Source organism: Nyctereutes procyonoides, unplaced genomic scaffold, assembly GCF_905146905.1.
Source record: "Nyctereutes procyonoides isolate TBG_1078 unplaced genomic scaffold, NYPRO_anot_genome, whole genome shotgun sequence".
Taxonomy (NCBI): Eukaryota; Metazoa; Chordata; class Mammalia; order Carnivora; family Canidae; genus Nyctereutes; species Nyctereutes procyonoides.
This window is the reverse complement of record NW_026575046.1, coordinates 32,752,041-32,772,183: the sequence shown is the minus strand read 5'-3', so window position 1 is coordinate 32,772,183 and position 20,143 is coordinate 32,752,041. Positions and strand designations below refer to the sequence as shown.

The following is a 20,143-nucleotide window of genomic DNA, read 5'->3' as shown; positions in this document are numbered from 1 at the left end:
GAGGACGCTCCTGATTTCAATTCTCTTGGAATCAGGGATGGACATTCCAGAGAGAGGCACAGGGCTTTAGTGAGCCCTAAATAAAGAGTTTTGTTCTTGTAGACATGCATCCTATTCTTGGTAACCCAGGCTTTAGCCAGCTCATGGCTCAAAATATTCTCATTTGCTCACTTCTTCAATCACACATGTATTTAAGAAATGTTTCCTGAGCACCTACTCTGTCACAGGTACTATGCTAAGCCCTGGGATCACACTGGTGAGGAACAAGTCATTGTCCCTAAGGGATACAGAGTTGGAAGGGGGGCGGGCAGATAAATATATAAGCAGTAGTAAATTATGATATTTTTTCCTGCCTTACTGCATGTGGCTGTGAGGGGAGAGCAGAATGAAAACAGACTAGAAAGACGAAGTGTGAAGGCATTATGAGTGGTGTATCCTTGCACTCAGCCCAGCCCTATTCACCCCAACAGTGAATAGGTGACTTATGATTGTGGGGTTGAACTTGAGGTGAAAGGGCCTAGTCCAACCCTTTTGTGTTCCAAGTATAGAGGTGAGACTTACAGAGGCTGCATGGAGATCCCAGACCATACAGCCAGTGTGTACTGGACTGGGAGCTGGGGTTGGCTCTTCACTTTAGTCACAACACAAAGAGGAAAGCCTTTGGAAACTCTGCATGTAAAGAATAAATTTGAATCTTGCATAGTTTCAAGGAGCTGGTGTCTGCTGTCATGTTCCAAGTGCTGCCGGGGGCCTAGCAGGTCTGTGGGTCGCTGGACCACACAGCCTAGAGAACTTCAGCATAAAAACATCCACAAGTAGGAATGCGGATGCTTTCAATATGCTTGCTGATGTCCATTCAATGTTTACTTACATTTATGAGACATAGTTTGTATGGATGTGGAACCAAAAAGACTATTAGTTGCATAACCTTGGGCAAGTCACCAAACCTCTGCAAGCCTCAGTTTCTGCCTTTTTAAAATGGGCCTGTTTCCTCCTTTTTAAAGTGGACTTACAGGGGCTGCCTGGGTGGCTCAGTTGGTTAAGCATCTGCCTTTGGCTCAGGTCATGATCTTGGGTCCTGGGATAGAGCCCCTCATCGGGCTCCCTGCTCATCAAGGAGTCTGCTTCTCCCTCTCCCTGTGCCGCTCCCTTTGCTTGTGCTTGCTAACATGATCTCTCCCTCCCTCTCTCTCTCTCTCTCAAACAAATACAATCTTTAAAAGAAAATGGACTTGCAGGTATGAACTGAGAAGTGAATAGGATAGGAACATCTTGATGCTCTGCAAATGTAAAGGTACATCAAGTGCCATTCTAGTCCAAAAAGAAACATCTGTGCAGATCAGGTCAATCGTGGTGCCTCCCTTAGCCATGTCTTCTCCTTGAACAGAAATGGCTATGCCTGAGCTCAGACAGTTGAGGAAGGAGTCCTGGGTGGGCCCCATGACCACACCTTTCCTGGCCATGATGGTGTCTGGGGCAGGGGTAGAGCCCTGACCCAAGGCAGCCAATGCATCAACTTCCCAATAGTCAATGGCCTAGCAAGAAATGTGCCTAAATGAGTGCACCAGGCTAACCAAATTCTCTTTATCTTTCTTGGAGATGCACCTTGACATATGGAAAGGGAGTCTGAGAGTTAATGAGGGAAGCAGACACAGAGCTATATGGAGAAGAATCAAGGTCTCTTGATGATGGGGTCCTGAAATTTCTGTTGTTGAGGGGGTCATAAGAAAATCTGGTAGCGGGATCCCTGGGTGGTGCAGCGGTTTGGCGCCTGCCTTTGGCCCAGGGTGCGATCCTGGAGACCCGGGATCGAATCCCACATTGGGCTCTCGGTGCATGGAGCCTGCTTCTCCCTCTGCCTGTGTCTCTGCCTGTCTCTCTCTCTCTGTATGTCTATCATAAATAAATAAAAATTAAAAAAAAATTAAAAAAAAAAAAAAGAAAATCTGGTAGCTGGACTTGGAAGGATCTTCCCACTTCAGGCACTGGGAAGCCTGGCTGTGCCTTGGTTCCACCTCCTCCCCCTTGAGAGCCTAGCTGGCTTTTCCCACATTCCAACTAGCTACATTCCCCTTTCCCTTTATTGCCCCTGCCTCCTTGCAAGGGAACTGCCTCATCAATTAAAGTAATCTTGTGGCCAAGGAGTCCATCCTATTCCTAAATCCATTCGCAGAAAAGAAAAACAACATGCATTCAGAAGTTGTACTTGAACTGGATGAAGTATCCTTATTTTTTCTTTATTATCTTGAAAAGAATAGACCCTTATAGAATTAAGATTTCTAAGCTCCAGAAATAATAATGCAATAATGGAAATTGAGACTTCCAGGTCACGGACACTTGAGGCTGCTGGGGCATGCCGTATTTTTTCACATGATTAGTGAGGCCTTACCAATACTGTGTCAACTGGGCCACCATGGCATCATGAGCAATTACCTACAGTCCATGGGGTTTTACCACCACTGTGCTCTACACAGTGCAGGTATGACTTGCAGGTATGAATTGTTCTTTAGTGAATATAAGGGTAAGCTGTGTTATTTTAAGAGAATGATCTTTTGAAAAAATCCTTGTGGACTGACTCTGCTACGTGAAAGCTCCCAATGTTTGTACTCTTAAATAAACAATCTTCTTCTAGAAATGGGCGCACCATTTTAGCACCTTCTCGTGGAAATCAATTTGACACACCCTCTGCTGCCAGCAGATGACGGTTTTGGGTTTTCTGCTGACCAGACGGGCCTTTGGGAGTTGGTTTGTGTGTCTCGGGGGTGGCAGAAGCCAGGATCTCTTTGGGTTGAGGAAAAAGGCCAACTACTGTTCCCAGGCCATACACATAGCTTCAACATGGAGAGCCAGTGAAAATCACTGCATAGGAAGGCTTGGAGGGGTCTGAAGGTCACCTTGTTTGTGCTTATTTTACAGATGAGGAAACTGAGGCCCAGAATGAAGAGGGACCTTCCCAGAGTCACAGAGTGAGATGACATACCCATTATCTCAAACAGTGGCCCACAGGAAAGGGTATTTCTGAAAGTGGCAACAGCAGGTGTGGTGAGGGAAGTGGCATGGGCTAAAGAAACCCTTAGATCTGGGTCCAAATCCCACATCTGTCACTTAGCAAGGGGTCGCCTTGGGAACGTCACAGCCTGCCTAAGACTCAGTTTCCACTTGGCTAAAATGGGGATATAATTCCTTCCTATTGAGGTTGTCACAAGGAATGAAAGTGATACCACAGGTTAATATACCTGGTACAGTATCTGGCTCATAAATATGAGTTTCCACCTTCTAAAGGCCACAGTGTAGGTCATTTTCCAGCACACAGTTTAAGTTTAGTATTCTATTATGTATGCTTTTCCCTCTCTATTTTGCATAAAGGATAGTCCCTTATAATAAACATTTTCAGTAAGACTATGTCCAATGGGCTCTGGAGCCACCAAGAAGCTAAGAGGAAGTTATAAATAGCTCCAGGCTCTGGAACAAAAGGAAGAAACTGGGTCTTAGTGGGCAGAGTGTGAAAAGCTCCTGCCCCCATCCTCCTTCCAGATGCAGATCTGGGCCCTCTCCTGATACATCCTGACAGCAAGCCTTCCCTCCTCAGCTGGGGCTTGGCTCCTAGCCCTTCTCTACACCTCTCTGAGGGATGGGATAGGCGCTGGCTTTCTCTTTAACAGTCTGGCTAGAATCAAAGGAGCCAGAAGATTAGTGTGACAACATGCGCCAAGGCTGACATCTTTATGAAGGTCCTTTTCCATTCAGGGAGGCTCTGCTAGAAGCCAGCTGCACCCACCTGCCTCTTTCCTTTCCTCTTTTCAACAGACAGCTCAGAGAATCACAAAGGTTTATTATTACTGCCTATGCACCCCGTACTGTCTGTTCATCACCAATGTTGCACCCCCTAACCGGAACCAGACTTCAGATGCAAGCAGTATTTAAGGGATTTTGGTTTGTGCTACCTTTTCCTTCCCTTTTGAACTCACATTTTGGAAAGCCCTTTGTTCAGAGCATATCTGGTCTTAAGATAGTTACAAAAACAACAACAAAAAAATTTAAAAAGCACACAGCAAAACCCAACGGTTTCTTTACACAGCTGTCCTACATGATAAAGTTGGTCCTCCCACAGATGTAACACGCAACATATTCCCCATGCTACAGCTTTCAACACAGGCTGACAGCGGGAAAGGGGAGCTCTGGTTAATCGATACGTCATGCGAAATCAAGGTACCTGGAACTAGCAGCATGAAATAACCACCAGAAGGACCAGGCTTCAGATCCTGGTTAAATGCCAACTGCTGGGCAAATATCATTAGGAGAAACTGGTCTTTAATAACAAGACTCTTGATGATTCACAAAAGAGGAGAAAAGAAAAAAGCAAAAATGTAAAGATATGTGTTCAAGGATATTGCTGCCGCTCGGTGTCCAGAGACAGAGAACTAGAAAAAACAACCTGTATGCCTATCAACAGAGTAATGGTTGAATAGGTTAGATTCTTGTGGACTGTTACACAGCTGTCAGAAATATCTTGGAAACATGACCATAATACATTAAGGGAAAAAAGCTACTTGTAGAATAAAGTATATATAGTACAACCACATTTTTTGTAAAAAACAAAAACAAAAAACAAACCCCCAACCACCCCCCCCTCCAAAAAAAAAAAAAAAAAAACCCGGATACCTTCATCTGTCTATACATGTTGTATAAACAAAGGAAAAAAAAATCTACAGAGAGCTAAACTGTTTGCATTCACTATCTGGGCAGGTTTAGGATTGGAGGTGGGTGGTGGGATGGGGATGGGTACTACTGATTTCTTCCCCCTAAAAAGGTATGGAGCAGGAGGTTTATAATCAGGAGTGAATGGGGTCCTATTCTATTTAACACGGTTCCTCCACTGAGCTGCTCTGCTGGTCTTACCACCATGGTGCCCTGGAGGCCATCTTAATGAAGGGAGAGAAGTGACCATCACCTTAACTCAGAGTCTCATTCTCTTTTTTCTTAAACCCTTTTAAGGCCAACACCACTTACAGATAAAACCCATCTCTGTAACCAATTTTACTGAGTGTTACCATTCTGCTCCTAGACAAGCATGGTGAGAAATGCAAATTAAGTTGTCTACTGGTTGTGTCTATTTATACTTATCTCGCCAATCCTGCTTGCCATGCCTGGTCCAAGAACCATCATGCACAAGGGATTAGAATTTAAAAAGTTCCTCCTTCTCTGTGAGGAATGGGTCTCAGTCTGTGTGTGAGGCAGCAGAAAGAGCATATGCTTGGATTTAGGTTTGAGTCTTCTCTGCTGGCTGAGATCATCTGAGGTTCAGTTCGTGCATCTGTAAAATGGAGCTAGTGATCCCCATTAGATACAAACAATTTCAGAGAGGCTAGAATCACAAAGGGTTGCAATAGTGTTTTTGTAAATAAGAAAATGGTGTTCAAACATAAAGGGAAAAAAATCACGCAAAACCTCAAAGTGGGAAGAAGTAAAATGAGGCTGGTAAAGTGTTCAGCTCCATGCTTGGCACAGAAGCACTTGATAAATGGGAGACATTATTATCATTCATGGAGAACACAGCATCCATTTCTAGAAGTAGAGGACTCAGAAAATGCATTGGAAAAAAAAAAAGAAAATGCATTGGTCTGCAGAAATGATAAAAGAACAGAAACCACACATCAGCTCATGTGGATGTCGAGTGGTTTTTGCCTAGCATAAATTGTAGGGGATACATGCCCATTTGATTTTTTAGTTGACAGGCAGCCATTTTTGCTTACAAGCTATTTATCTCTGTAATTTCAACCCAAGGGTTGAATTCACTGAAGTCTGTTTTTACAATTATAGGAAAGAAGTCAGTTTGAGAGATTTTATTGGCTGCCATTTTATTTTAAGGCTTATGAGCAACTTTAAATCCCAATATTAGGTCCGGTAGATCAATAACTATTGTCTTGAAAGAAACACAGAAAGGAGTCATTTAATTTCAGAGGAGAACTGATTTAAGCCTCCTGAAAAATCAGTGATGCTCCAAAGGAACCTGGACTTTTTCCTTTCTCAGTTCACAAATCACCACACAACCCTTCCTTCCACCTTCCTGCCCCTACTAACAACAGCCTTGCTACCCACCTGCCAAACTAGGGAGTCCTCATCCCTCCCAGACTGAGCATCTTGGGGGTGCTAATCTCATACTGAAGTTCTCCATTACAAAGTGTCAGCCGAGCTTACTCCAGCACACAAATCATGATAAAAAGGATAAAAACTGTAAAAATACACACTAAATATGTCTTCCAAGCCTGTCACTGCTCTATGGAAGTCTGACAAACCTCTCAGCACTGGGGCAGGTGGGACAGGGGTGAGTGCAGACTCCAGTCATTCATTCCCATTACAGAGGGTAGGAGGAGGTGTGCACGGCCTCTGCTATGACCTACACACATGGCACACAAACTCCATCATCCCACACACCACAACATGGCAGACCACAGCTGATCTTGGATCATTTTTAGATTTACTATCCATTATGCTTCAGGCATTTCTTGCTATTCAAGGAAAGCAAGTTAATTAAAACCACAATAAAAACAGAGCAACTCAGAAAAGGATCCCGTCACCATTTTTCACAACATAAATGGCATCATTTACTAAGCTGCCTACTAGACCTCATCATTTGGATGTTTAATGATGTCTTAAACTTGACAGAAATAAACTTCATTTTCCCCAAATCTGCTCTTCTCAAAACCTTTGTTTCTGTAAATGGCAACTCCATCTTCCCAGTTGCTCTAGCCAAAAACCTTGGCATTATCTCGATCTCTTCTCTTCTTATATCCATATTGTCTGTAAGCAAATCCTGTCATCTCCACCTTCAAAGTATATCTAGAATGGAGCCACTGCTTCTCTGCCACGTCCCTGTCACCGTGGTCTGAGTCACTGTCGCTCTTCTCTGCCTGGCTGCAATAAACTCCAAATTGGTTTCCCCACTTCCACCATTGGCCGCCTACAGCCTGTTCTCAACATAGCAACTGAAGTATTCCTCTGAAAATGAAAATCAGATTATGTCGCTTTCTGCTCAAAACTCCCAGGACTTCCCATCTCACCCCCTTTGGTAAGAGCCAAAGGCTCATGTGGCCCTGACATCTCTCCAGCCTTGCTTCTCATCACTTTCCTCTTGGTTCAGTGGGCTCCAAGGGCAAGCATGATGGCCCCAGGGCATTTGCATTTGTTTCCTTGTTTCTTCTGCCTGAAGAGTTCTTCCTCCAGTTAACTACTCTGCTAGACCCCCTTCATTTCTTGGTATCTCTGTTCATATGTCATCTTTATTAGAGAGGCCTCTCCCTATCACTGAAATAAAATCTATCCCATTTCCATCACTTTCCCTACCCCTTACTTTGCCTCTATGTTTCTTATATCCATTTATCACCATCTGAAACAGTAATACATTTATTTGTTTATGACTTCCTCTACACAGTAGAATGTAAGCTCCAGGGAAAAAGGAAATTTTGTTTATTTTGTTCATTGCTGTTTCCCCAGGGACTAGCCCATACAATAAGCACACGTAGTAGGCTCATGATAAATATTTGTTGAATGAATGATCTGCAGAGACAGTTTCCAGTGACTAATAAGCTTGAGATCTCTTTAAGGCAAGGACTGACACTTGACCATTTTAATATAAATGAGTGGTGCTAGCTCTGTTTTAGGTGGGCTACAGATAGTGGGTGGGGGAGCGGGAAGGAAGCCCTTAATACATCCACAGTTACTTTACATTAAGTTCCTGACTTAGCCCTGGGTACATCCATAGCTGGCCATGCAGGGCAGGAGCCCAAGAACACAGGCAGCAGCACTGTCAACAGCTTCCGTTAGCTTCCAGGATCCCCAACACCAATGCATAGCTGGCAATGCCTTCTGCGTCAGGAAAGCTCGATTGTTACATCCCTTGGTCTTTCTTACTCAGGTTTACATAACCATTTGAGAAGATTCTGCTTCTGTTTCTGGGGATATTTATAAACATCAGGCTTTCCTGGTTCTCAGGCCCTCAGCATCACCAAGGCCACACTAACATCCCTGAATAGGACCTCAGCACTGCCAGTTCTTATGGGTCATGGAGCCATTTCCTCTCAGACATCTTCCTCCTCTTGATTCCTCACTCTTTGATCTGGGTGTTTTGGATACTGCAATGGTTGGCAAATGACCACAACAAATCCATTTCCAACTGGACTCTAGATAGAACTCTAACCAGGGTTTACCTGTGTGACTTTGGCCACAAGTCATTCTCCCTCCCCCAGTTTGATTCTCCTATTTGCTGATCTGAAAAAAAGTGAGTAATGATGATGATAATAATACCACCTGTCCAACCTGTTCATGAGGGATGCTCATGAACCTGTTCATGAGGTCTGTAATGTGATTTTCCTGCAATGTCTTTGTCTTGTTTTTGTATCAGGGTAATGCTGAGTTGAAGTGGAAAGTACACCACTCTCTTTAATTTTTTGTAGAGTTTAGGTAGAGTTTGTATTCTTTCTTTTTCTCCCTTCCCTTCCCTTCCCCCCCTTCCTTCCTTCCTTCCTTCCTTCCTTCCTTCCTTCCTTCCTTCCTTCCTTCTCTTTCTTTCTTTCTTCTTTCTTTCTTTCTTTCTTTCTTTCTTTCTTTCTTTCTTTCTTTCTTTCCTTCTTCTTTCTTTCTTTCTTTCTTTGAATTCACCAGTGAACCCATCTGGACCTAGAGTTTTCTTTGTGGGGAGGTTCTTAACTATAGTATCAATATCATTAATAGATACAAGACTATTCTGGTTAATCATTTCTTTTTGAGTGGGCTTTGGCAGTTTGTGCCTTTCCAGGAATTTATTATTTCATCTATATTGCTGAATTTACAGGCATAAAGTTGTTCAGAATATTCATTATTCTCTTAATAGTTACAGGAGCTATATCATTATATTGCCTCTCTCGTTCCTGATATTGGTAATTTGTGTCTTCTTTTTCTCCATATCAGTCTAGTTAGATGTTAATCTATTTAAATTGACCATCTTAAAGAGTCAGCTTTTGGTTTCATTGATTTTTCTATATTGTTTTTCTATTTTCTACTTTATTGATCTCTGCTTTGATCTTTTTTATTCCCTTTCTTCTGCTTATTTTGGATTAACTTGCACTTATTTTTCTAATATCTTAAAGCAGAAGCTGATGTCATCAATTTGAGACCATTTTTCTTCTCTAATATAACCACTGAATGTTACAAATTTCCCCTTAAGTACTCCTCTAGTGACATCCCACAAATTCTGATATGCTGTTTTCATTACCATTCAGTTCAAAATAGTTTCTAATTTTCCTTTTGATTTCTTCTTTGACCCATCTGTTATTCATAACATGAATTACATAGTTTCCAAACATTTGGAAATTTTAAGAGACTATTCTGTTACTGGTTTCTAAATTTAATTCCACTCTATGGTTAGAAAACATGTTTTGTATCACTTGAATCCTTTTAAATTTATGGAGACTTGTTTTCTAACCCAGAATATGATCTATCTTGGTAAAACTGTATATACTTGAAAAGAAATGTACATTCTGTTAATATTGGGTAGAACATTCTATAAATGTTAGTTGGTCATGCTGGTGGATAACACTGTTCAAAGTCTACTATATCCTTGCTGATTTTCTAATTGTTCTATCAATTTTTGAGAGAAAAGTGTTGAAATCTCATAGTTGTGGCTATGTCTAGTTTTCTTTGCACTTCCATCAGTTTTTGCATCAGGTATTTTTAAGTTCTCTTATGAGATACATAAACATTTAGGGTTGCTTTGTTTTCTTGATGAAGGACCCCTTTATTAAATTATGAAACCATCTTCTTTATCCCAGATATTCTTTGCTCTGAATTCTGCTTTAACTGATATTCATATAGCCATCAAAGTTTTCTTTTGATTAATGCTGGCATTGCAGATCTTTCCTATCCTTTCTTTCACTTTTATTTGTATCTTTATATTTAAGGTGTGTTTCTTGCAGCCAGCATGTAGTTGAATCTTGCTGTCTTATCTAATTGGACATTCTCTGGCTGTTTCAGTTATAATCTGTGTATTTACTTTTAATGTGATTCTTGGTATGATTAAAGTCCATCATCTTGGTATTTGCTATTTCTTTTTTCTGATCTCAGTTCCCTTTTCTCTCTTTTTCTGCATTCTTCTGGATTAACTGAATATTTTTCATTACTCCATTTTATCTTCCTTGTTGGCTTATTAGCTATAACTCTTTGTTTTGCTATTTTAGTGTTCATTTTTATGATTTATAGGATACATTTTAAAGTTATAACAGTATACCTTTAAAGGATATTGTATCACTTCACAAGTAGTATGAGAATCAAAGAGTAGTATATTGTCATTTCTCTTCTCTGATCTTTCTGTTGGCATACATTTTCCTTTCACATAAGTTTAAACCCAACAATATGTTGTTATTATTTCTGGTTACGTGTCAGATACCTTTTTAAAAGATTTAAACAATAAGAAAGAAATAATGTAGGGAATGGGGTTAAGGGGGATAAGAAATAGTGTATATTTACTCCCATAGTTACTATTTCCAGTGATCTTCATTCTTCATTGTAAATGAAATCCCTAATTCCATCTGTTACCATATTCTTTTTCCTAAAGGACTTCCTTTAACATTTCTTATAGTACATAATTGCTGTGATAAATTCTTTCAGCTTTTTTTTGTGTCTAAGTCTCTATTTTGCCTTTACTTTTGAAAGATATTTTTACTGGGTGTAAAATTCTAGATTGACAGAGTTTTTACTTTTAGTACCTTAAAGATGTTGTTAGACCATGCTCTTGCCTCTAACATTTCCAGTGAGAATTCCGTCCTCCTTGTCTTTGGTCCTCTGTATAAAATGTTTTATTTCTCTACTTATTTTGTTTTTAATGTTATTTATTTATTCATGAGAGACACAGAGAGAAAGGCAGAGACACAGGCAGAGGGAGAAGCAGGCTCCATGAAGGGAGCCCAACGTGGGACTTGATCCCGGAGTTCCGTGGCAGACGCTCAACCACTGAGCCAATCAGGAGTACCTTCTCTACTCACTTTAAAACTCTGTCTTCATCACTGGTTTGTAGTAATTTGATTATGATACACAGTGGTGTCATTTTAGTCATGTTTCTTGGATTGGGTTTCATTGAGTTTTTTGGATCTGTGGTCTTATAGTTAGTCACTCGGAAAACTTTTGGCCAATGTTTTTGTCCTCCCATTCATGGACTCCAATTACCTGGATATTTGACTGCTTAACGTTATCCCAGAGTGCATTAATGCTCTTTTAATTTTGAAAAATTCTTTTTCTGTATTTTACTTTGGAGTAGTTTCTTTTCCTACTCTTCAGTTTCACTCCCTCCCTCCCCACCCCCCGCAGTATCTAAGCTGCCATTCATCCCCTACACTATTTTTCACTGTAGGCATTGTTAGTTTCATTTCTAGAAGTTCAGTTTGGGCTTCTTTATATCGTCCATGTATCTACTTAATTTTTGAAACATATGGAATACAGTTATAATAACTGTTTTAGTGTCCTCTGCTAATTCTAAAATCTTTGTCAACTCTAGGTTTATTTTGATTAGTATTTTTCTCATTATGGGCCATATTTCATGCCTTCTTGGCATGCCTGATAATCGTTCTCTGGGTTTTACCTTGGTCCACACTGAATCTTTGTCTATAATCCCAGGCTTTGTTCTGGAATGCAGTTAAGTTACTTGGAAAAAGTTTGACCTTTCTGGGTCATAATTTATTATTTCATAGACTAGTCCAGAGCACTGTTCAGTCTAGGACTAATTATTAGTTTTCATGAGGTAAAATTCTTTTAAGCGCTCTATATAATTTTCCAGAAGTTATGAGTTATAAGGTTTCTCAGTCTGAATGGAAGAGAGTCTCAGCCCTGTGTGAGAGCTAAGCAGTGTTCCCTCTTGTCCTTTTGGGTGATCCCTTTCTCAGTCTTGGGATGCTTCTGCACAGGCAAGTACTCATCAGAAATCTGCTGAATGGTCAAGGGACCACCAATGGTCTGCAGATCTCCTCAGCTCACTCTCTTCATAGCTCTCTCCTGTCTAGGACTTTGTCCTATGAACTCTGGCCTCTTTGGTCTCCCTGGACTCTCACTCCCTCTCTTCAGTTCAGGAAGTCCTCCGGGCTCTATCTGGGTTCCCCTCCCTACACTATGGTCTGGAAACTCTCTAGAGACAAAAGTTGGGGAACTTGTAGGACTTATTTCATTTATTTCCCATCTCTTAAGGATTACTGCCTGTCACTAACTGATGACCAATGTCTTATAAACATTGCCTCACAGTTTGTCGTTTGTTGTTATTTCAGGCAGGAGGATGTCTGTTACTCTATCTTGGCTCCCAAATAGCATTTTTGTATGTCTGGGTGTACATTCATCTTTGGGGCACTATTATTATCATTACAACTAGTGCTATAAGTGTGGTTGATTTAAACTTGTGCTGATAAGTTGTCTTTCTTTCCAGAGTATATATTTAATAAATGTCTGTCAAAATGAATAGGCTCTAATTGCCTCCCTTGTTGCTTCTGTAACCTGTTAGAGATGTTGAGGCGATCAACAGAATACTGTCCTATTACAACACCATGAACTTCTCTAAGTTCTTTTGAGGAAATTCAAAACATATCATAAATCAACAGAATTAATTTAACAAAAAGCAACAAGCAAAAAGAAACAAAAGAAGCACAGAACCAGGAATCTAGTAGGTTTGGGCCTCTTATTGCAACAAAGATACCACTTGGGTCCATTTGTTACTGAAAGCGAAACCAATGGGCTGGGGGAAGGAGGCCAGGATCCTATAGAGTTTTCATTCCTCACCATGAATGGTCTTTGACTGCTTTCAGTTCCACCATGGATAATCTTTGCACGGGAGAAAATGACCATTTTCTCAGAGAACTTTGCATAGAACCTTCAGACCCCAGGCACTTCAGTAGTTAGAGCTGTTGCCATCAGCTCTGTGCCCTGGAGGGGCCTCCATGTACAGTTACTGAGCCCTCACACCTACGTGGGAGCAGGGAAAGCAGGCCAGCACCCCAACCAGTCTCTGCTCCTACTCCATGGGCAGGCGGTGCAGAGGGCAGGTTCCCTCAGAGCCAGCTGGCTACCTCCCACATGTAAGCCCAGCAAGTCAGGCTGAACTGACTGGTTTCCATTCTCTGTGGCTCTATGGCCCCTGGTGCAGCTTCCGGGGAAAGCAAAAGCAGCTGGCACACACAGCTCCTCAATCCTGTTCTTGGCATGCCATTGCCAAAATTCAGTTGAAGAAGTAAAAAGCAAACATTACCTCAGCTCCTGCTACAGAAGTCATTTCAGCTCAAAGAAACCAGAGGGAGAGAATGTCTCCACTGCTCTAATTTCCTCACACATTTCTGCTGTCTGCAGGAAGATCCACTAACCACCCCCCACCCCCACCCCACCCCCTAGCCCGGGGAAAAAATAAAGCTCTTCAAGACATCTGTCAACTCATTTCTAGAAAGTGAGCTTCCACACTGGGAATTCTAAAAAGTGTGTGTTGGTAGAGGGAGCGCAGGGAGTGTCAAGAGCACTGGATTTAGTGACATCCTTCATGGTGACTTGAATGCTAGCTGGGTAGGGTGACAATAGAGGAGCCTGAGGCGTCCTTAGGCTCAATTCACACCCACCTAGAACAGTGGTTCCTCACCTTACTGATGCCCTGGACCCCTCTGCCAGGCTGGTGAAGCCTATGGTCACTTCTCAGGGCAGTATTTATAATGCATAAAATAAGAGACCAATCCTTATAAAGGAAACCAACTGGACTAAGATATAGTTATGAACATAATGAAAAAAAGTTTGAAATATAGGAATAAAAGTATTTCCTTCTGAACATATTAAATAATATAATCTAGTGGCAGTTCTAAAACTACCTTTACTTCAAAGCAGTGACGAGTATTCATGACATTTCTAGATATTCATAAAGTGATGTAAAAGTAAATGATTTCTTTTGGTGACAACATCATGGGCTTTGTTGCCTACAGTTATAATGGAAAGGAATACCACATTTCAGTTAAAGGTTAATGAAAAGAAAAATGCAGTGTTTCACCTCATTCAGGTTTATAGACCATCCTGAGTTCTACCCACAGACCTCTCTGTGGGCCCCAAGGACTCCTAGATTAAGAAGACTTTTTAAAAAATATTTTATTTATTTATTCATGAGAGACACATACAGAGAGAGAGAGAGGCAGAGACACAGGCAGAGAGAGAGAGAAGCAGGCTCCATGCAGGGACTCGATGTGGGACTCAATCCCAGGACCCTAGGATCATGCCCTGGGCTGAAGGCAGGCACTAAACCACTGAGCCACACAGGCGTCCCAAGACTTTTTTTTTCCTGAGCTGTTGGGAAAGAGTGGTGCAATGGGGACAAAGGTGCCAGGCTTCAAGTGGGGACCTCTAACCAGTTGGGAGACTCACTTTTAATCTTACAGTAAGCCAGAGATTGTGTACCCCATGCCTACTCCTCTACCTTTAGGATCTCCCCAAAAAGGCTGGGGATGCTGGGTGAAGGGTCCTCCGGAGTTCCAAATACTCTGCGTCTACTCTTACTACTGGTCTTCTCATCTCTGGTGTAAGAACCTGCTTAGCCCATCTGTCCCCACCTCTTGCACAAGGCAGCAATAATGGCTCATTGATCATGGTATTCCTGGCATCAAGCATAAGGCTTAGCACTGAGAAGACCATTCCTATATATTTACTGACTGAAGAGATGAATGGACAGATGAAAGCTGTGACCACACCTAGCTTCTCTCTAATTATAAACATATTCTTTATTTCACACCAGTATTTTCTCTACCCTGGTTATGTAAGTGAGAGTCGCTTTACGAGGTTTTAGAAAATACTGAGGCCCTGGATGTACCCCAGAGACTCAGATTCCAGTGGTCTGGGGTGGGGCCCTGGCCTCTGTATGTTTATAAAACCACCCCAGGTACAACTAGAGTTGAGACCCCACAGTAGCACAGAATAGCAGCCGAGGTGAGAGTGCAGTGCTCTCTGATAAACTTATTTTCTAGAGCTAGCAAGATGAAATTAGTGCAGAATTCTGAACTCTGCAAGGGGCTAAACACATAAATTGAGTTTCTGACCCTCAGAGTCAGGTCACAGTTCTGAATCCAGCAACATCAGTAATATCTGAACTATATTCTCAGATGAAAAATCTGGGGCTTGACAGTGAAGACCATGAAACAAACTGCAAACACCATGGACAAGCATTCTGAGGCCCCACGCTCCCTCCTCTCATGGCAAGAAGTCCTTATGAACAGGGCCCATCCTGGATTAACAGCACGCTTTCTGGGAGACAGATTCCTAGCTGTGTGGGTTCCTTACCTACAAAGTAGAGAGGATAATCATAAGGCCAATCTAAACAGATTGTTGTGGGAACTGAAAGATGGAATGGGGCAGGAAGCATTTTGTCAGTAGCCCAAACGTGCTACCAAGATTAATTTTTTAGTATTGGCATGCCTTGTTTTATGGTCACTTCGCTGTACTGGGTTTTGTAGATACTGTGTTTTTTAAAAGTGAAGGTTTGTGGCAAACCCATGTTGGGCAAGTCTGTTGGGGCTATTTTTCCAACAGTATTTGCTCACTTTGCGTGTGTGTGTCTGTGTGTGTGATATACCGGTAATTCTCACAATATTTCAAACTTCCTCATTATCATTATTATATTTGAATTGCTGCAATCTCATGATAAAACTTTAATGGATGTGGAGCTGCTTCTTATGGGTGAGCAAAAAAAGTAGTTTCTTAAGATGGAAACTACTGGGGAAGACACCGTGAAGATTTTTGAAATGACAACAAAGCATTTAGAATATTACATAGACTGAGTTGATAAAGCATGGCAGGGTTTGAGAGGATTGATTTTTGATTTTGAAAGAAGTTCTCTTGTGGGTAAATGCTATCAAACAGCATCATATGCTATAGAGAAATCTTTCTTGAAAGGAAGAGTTGATTGATGCAGCAAACTTCATTATTGTTTTACTTTAGGAAATTGGCACAGCCACCCTGGCCTTCAGTACCTGCCACTCTGATCAGTCAGCAGACACCACCAACAAAAAGATTACAACTTACTGAAAGCTCAGATGGTGGTTAGCATCTTTTAGCAATAAAGTATTTTTAAATTAAGGTACGTATGTTGTTTTTTAGACATAATGCTATTGCACACATTAACAGACAACAGTATAGTGTAAATGTAACTTTCATATGCATAGGGAAACGAAAAAATTCATCTGACTCACTTTATTATGCAGTGTTCTGGAACAGAACCTGCAATATCTCCGAGGTATGCCTGTACTGCATTCTACCAATTGAGTTCTAGGTGGAAAGACCTTATGGATCACGGATACTAGGTCAGACTCCTTGCATTCAGGTTCTGGCTCAACTCACCAGCTGTGCCATCCCATGCAAATTATCTAACCTTCTCACACCTCAATTCCTGATCCGTAAATGATGGTAATAAAAGTACATACCTCAGTGGGTTTTTGGAAAGTCTGGCTGAGTAAGGTAGGCACCTAAAGTACCTAGAACTAGAACATCTTCTTTTTTTTTAATTTTTTAAAATTTATTTATGATAGTCACAGAGAGAGAGAGAGAGAGGCAGAGACATAGGCAGAGGAAGAAGCAGGCTCCATGCACCAGGAGCCCGACGTGGGATTTGATCCTGGGTCTCCAGGATCGCGCCCTGGGCCAAAGGCAGGCACTAAACCGCTGCGCCACCCAGGGATCCCCTAGAACATCTTCTAAAACTTAAGCTTTGCATCAGAATCACCTGTAGGGCTTGTTAAAGCACTGATTGCTGGGCCCCTCCCAAAGGCTTTTGATGCAGTAGAACAAGGCTGGGAACTGAGAATTTGCATGTCTAACACACTCCTAGGTACCCATGGCATTGCTGGCTTGGAAACCACACTTTGAGAACCACTGGCAGAGAACCATGCCTGGCATACAGTAGGCACCTACTAAGTGTTAGATGCTATTATCTTTTCCTGGGTTCTACTTTCTTAACCTCTGAGCAAAACACTCATTGCTCCAGTGACCCTTGGTACTGCCTTCCTGTAGAAGCTATTTTGAATTCTACTTGTGGAGGTTCCCAAAGGGTAGACCCAAGATAAGTTGCAACAGCACCATGTGGGAGCTTACTTATAATTCAGGTTCTTGGGTCCCAACCCAGATCTACTGAATCGGGATTTATAGGGGTGAGGCACAATATCCTGGGCTCTAATATTCCTCTGGCTGACGCTCCTGCATACAGATTTGAAGACTCCTGCTCTGCTAGAAAATCACCACAACCACCACAACAAGCCTACTGAAAATGGCTAGGGAGGCAGGACAGCTTAAGGTCCAGAGTACAGGTTCTGGTTGAGCTGGAGACCTGGCTCAGCTTCTTTGCCACCTTAGGGCCATGAGTTATGATGCTCATTTCAGTCTCAGTTTCCCCAGCTGTAAAATGGAGACCATTATAGGATCTACCTCACGGGAACCTCAGGTGATGCCAACAAAGTACCTACATATGACAGCCATGCAGAGAATGTTGGCTGCCACTCTGACCTTTTTCCTCACTGCTATGATGTGTCCTGGCTCAAAGTCACTTGAGACAGCTTATAAAAAAAGACATAAATACATAGGTGCATAGGATGGCTAAAATAAAGCCGCTTTTAAGCAAAGGAAATAAAAATGTATCACACAGAAAGTGGGGAGCATGGAGTTGAAACTGTCGCTGCAGCTGTCTGAATATGAGGTTTGAATGTTCCCATAGGCCAGAGCAGAGGGAAAACACAGTGGTCCCACAGTTCCCACTGCCTGAAAAGAGAAAGGAGGCCAGCTCTTTCTTATCCCTCTACCACCCCACCTCCAAATCTAGGAGAATCCGGTCACATAAACCTCTGCACCACGGCCCTGTGTACCAAGGAGGTACAGCCACTTTATGTACCTGCTTCTTTAATTAATTCTCATCAAGAGCCACATGCAAAATCCTTAGATCCAGAAGATGAGAGATGTCACACTCACTTTGGGTGCCGGATATCAGGGAGTGAGCGATTCAGGGAGATTTTATCACTGACGTAAATGTTAAATCCATTTTCTCGGTACGCCTGATCCACTCTCTCAGCGTCGGTCATGGGGTAAGGTCTGCCTTGTTCTCCATTTCCTAGGAGCAAAGAGCAAAGTCAACGTTGCTAACTGAATGGAGTGGGGGAAGAAGGATGAAAGATATGATTAAACCACAGAGGTGAAACTTTATACTTGGATACAGAGTGGACCTCCAGATTTTGTGGGGGGAGTATAAAGATGGGCAAGGAATGAGCATTTATTCAGCCATGGCTATGCTATGCACTTTACAGGCCTGTTCTCATGTAATTCCCACAGCAAGCCATCAGGGTGGACATGCGAAACTTCATTCTATGGATGTAGGCTCCAAAGTCCATGATTCCCCTGCTCTTCCAGGGGCCCCAAACATCCCTGACCATGGCATCCTATCACCTGGACAGGAGGCCTGCATGGTAGTTGACCAACCTTGGGCCAGTTACCCCAACTCTCTAAATTGCTGCTTGTTCCATCTGGTACCCACAACCCATTGAGAAAGTCAAATATGAAGTTGCATACATGACAGAGTTTATAAACAGTATTAGGATCACTCTATAGGCAGGACAAACTTCATATGCAAATAAAAATGTTCCAAATGCTAAAAGATGCTTTGATCTTTTAAGTCAGCAGACAGTTAAGATCTGCCTAGCCTAGGCCACGATTGCCTGAAAAGTGTTGCTTTGAGGCAAGGATTTGGGTGGATAAAGTGCTAGCTGTCCTTTACTCTGCACAATCCCTCTGGGGAAAGTATCCCTGATGCACCTAGCAGTTATTCTCTGGGTTCCCAGGGTGCAGGTGATGAGCAGGAATGTCCACACCAACCCCTGCAATAATAGCTCAATAATCTGCAACTGGTGAGAATCTTGAAGAAATGGCCATAAAATCAATTCGTTAAAAATCACCTCATCTTCTGGAGCTCATGGTCTGAGCAACACCCCTATTTGCTTTGCAAAGTAAATGTTGACAGCATCAGCTTGATGGCAAGGTACAAGCCGACAGGTGCGGCCAAGGGCTGTGCCTACTTCCACACAGCCAGATGACAGAGAGGACGCCACCATCTGTAACTCGGAAGGCTCTGCCGTAAGATGCTGCTGGCCCGTGCCCAGGATGGATGCCGCAAGGGACACAAATTGCAGCCAACAGAAAAAGGAGAGCCAGAAGCATCTGCTTGGGGAGGGAAGTTTCTGGAAAGCAGTACAGAGGAGTGACTCAGTTCAGACCCTAGAGTCTGGCAGGGTACAGCTTGAAGCCCAAACCTGCTACTCACAGTTTTGTCATCCTGGGCATGCCATTTGCCTTTTTATGATAGGGCTTTGCCCTTTGTATTAATTGGGATAAGAAGATTCAATGTAATGATTAAGGAGCAAAGGCAGGGCAAGATGCCTGGCACAGAGTTAGCACTCATCACAAGCTGGTTCTTATTATTCTTAATAATGTCTCCATTGCTTACTCTTTTTCTTGCTAGTTAGGCCCCTGTTCTGATAATTCTGGTAGGATAACTGGCAAATCAGCTCTTTTCAAATGTTTCCTTTTCAGTTTAAGCAGCACCCACCCTCACTTCATTTTCAATCACTGGCCTACAGAAAAAGCACTACCATGCTTTAGATTTCCGTGACCACTGGTTATTATATCAGCTCTATTTAGAGGCTTGTTGTAGTCTGCTTTTTTTCATAATGTAATCTAAAAAAGAAATCAATAGTGGTGGGTGCCTTTAACTGAGATAAAAACAAATCGTATTCCAATTCTTATATATCTATGGTGCTTTTTATTGTAAAGTTGTTTCCTTCCCATCACCGTACTTGTCACCTTCACAACAACACCCCAAGGTTCTTCTAGCAGGAAGTATGAGCTCCACTGACTGATGGGGAAACCAAGGCTCTGGGAGCATGGGATTTATCCGATGGTCACGTGATTGGTCGGTCAGTGGTGTCAGAGCTGCCCTCCTGCAGAGTCCAGGCTCTCTAGAGATAACTTTCCACATAATTTCTTTTCTTTTCTTTTCTTTTCTTTCTTTTCTTTTCTTTTCTTTTCTTTTCTTTTCTTTTCTTTTCTTTTCTTTTCTCTCTCTCTTTCTTTCTTTTTCTTT

The 20,143-nt window shown here is 42.2% G+C and overlaps 1 protein-coding gene across 1 annotated transcript in view; it reads right to left on the bottom strand.

The window, feature by feature from the left end:
• The window catches only part of GALNT10 (polypeptide N-acetylgalactosaminyltransferase 10), a 216,842-nt gene that overhangs the window by 101,056 nt on the left and 95,643 nt on the right, over positions 1 to 20,143 (bottom strand). The window contains exon 3 of the mRNA XM_055325584.1: positions 17,983 to 18,121. Within this exon, the coding sequence (XP_055181559.1) occupies positions 17,983 to 18,121 (139 nt within the window). The remainder of the gene's footprint in view (positions 1 to 17,982; positions 18,122 to 20,143) is intronic.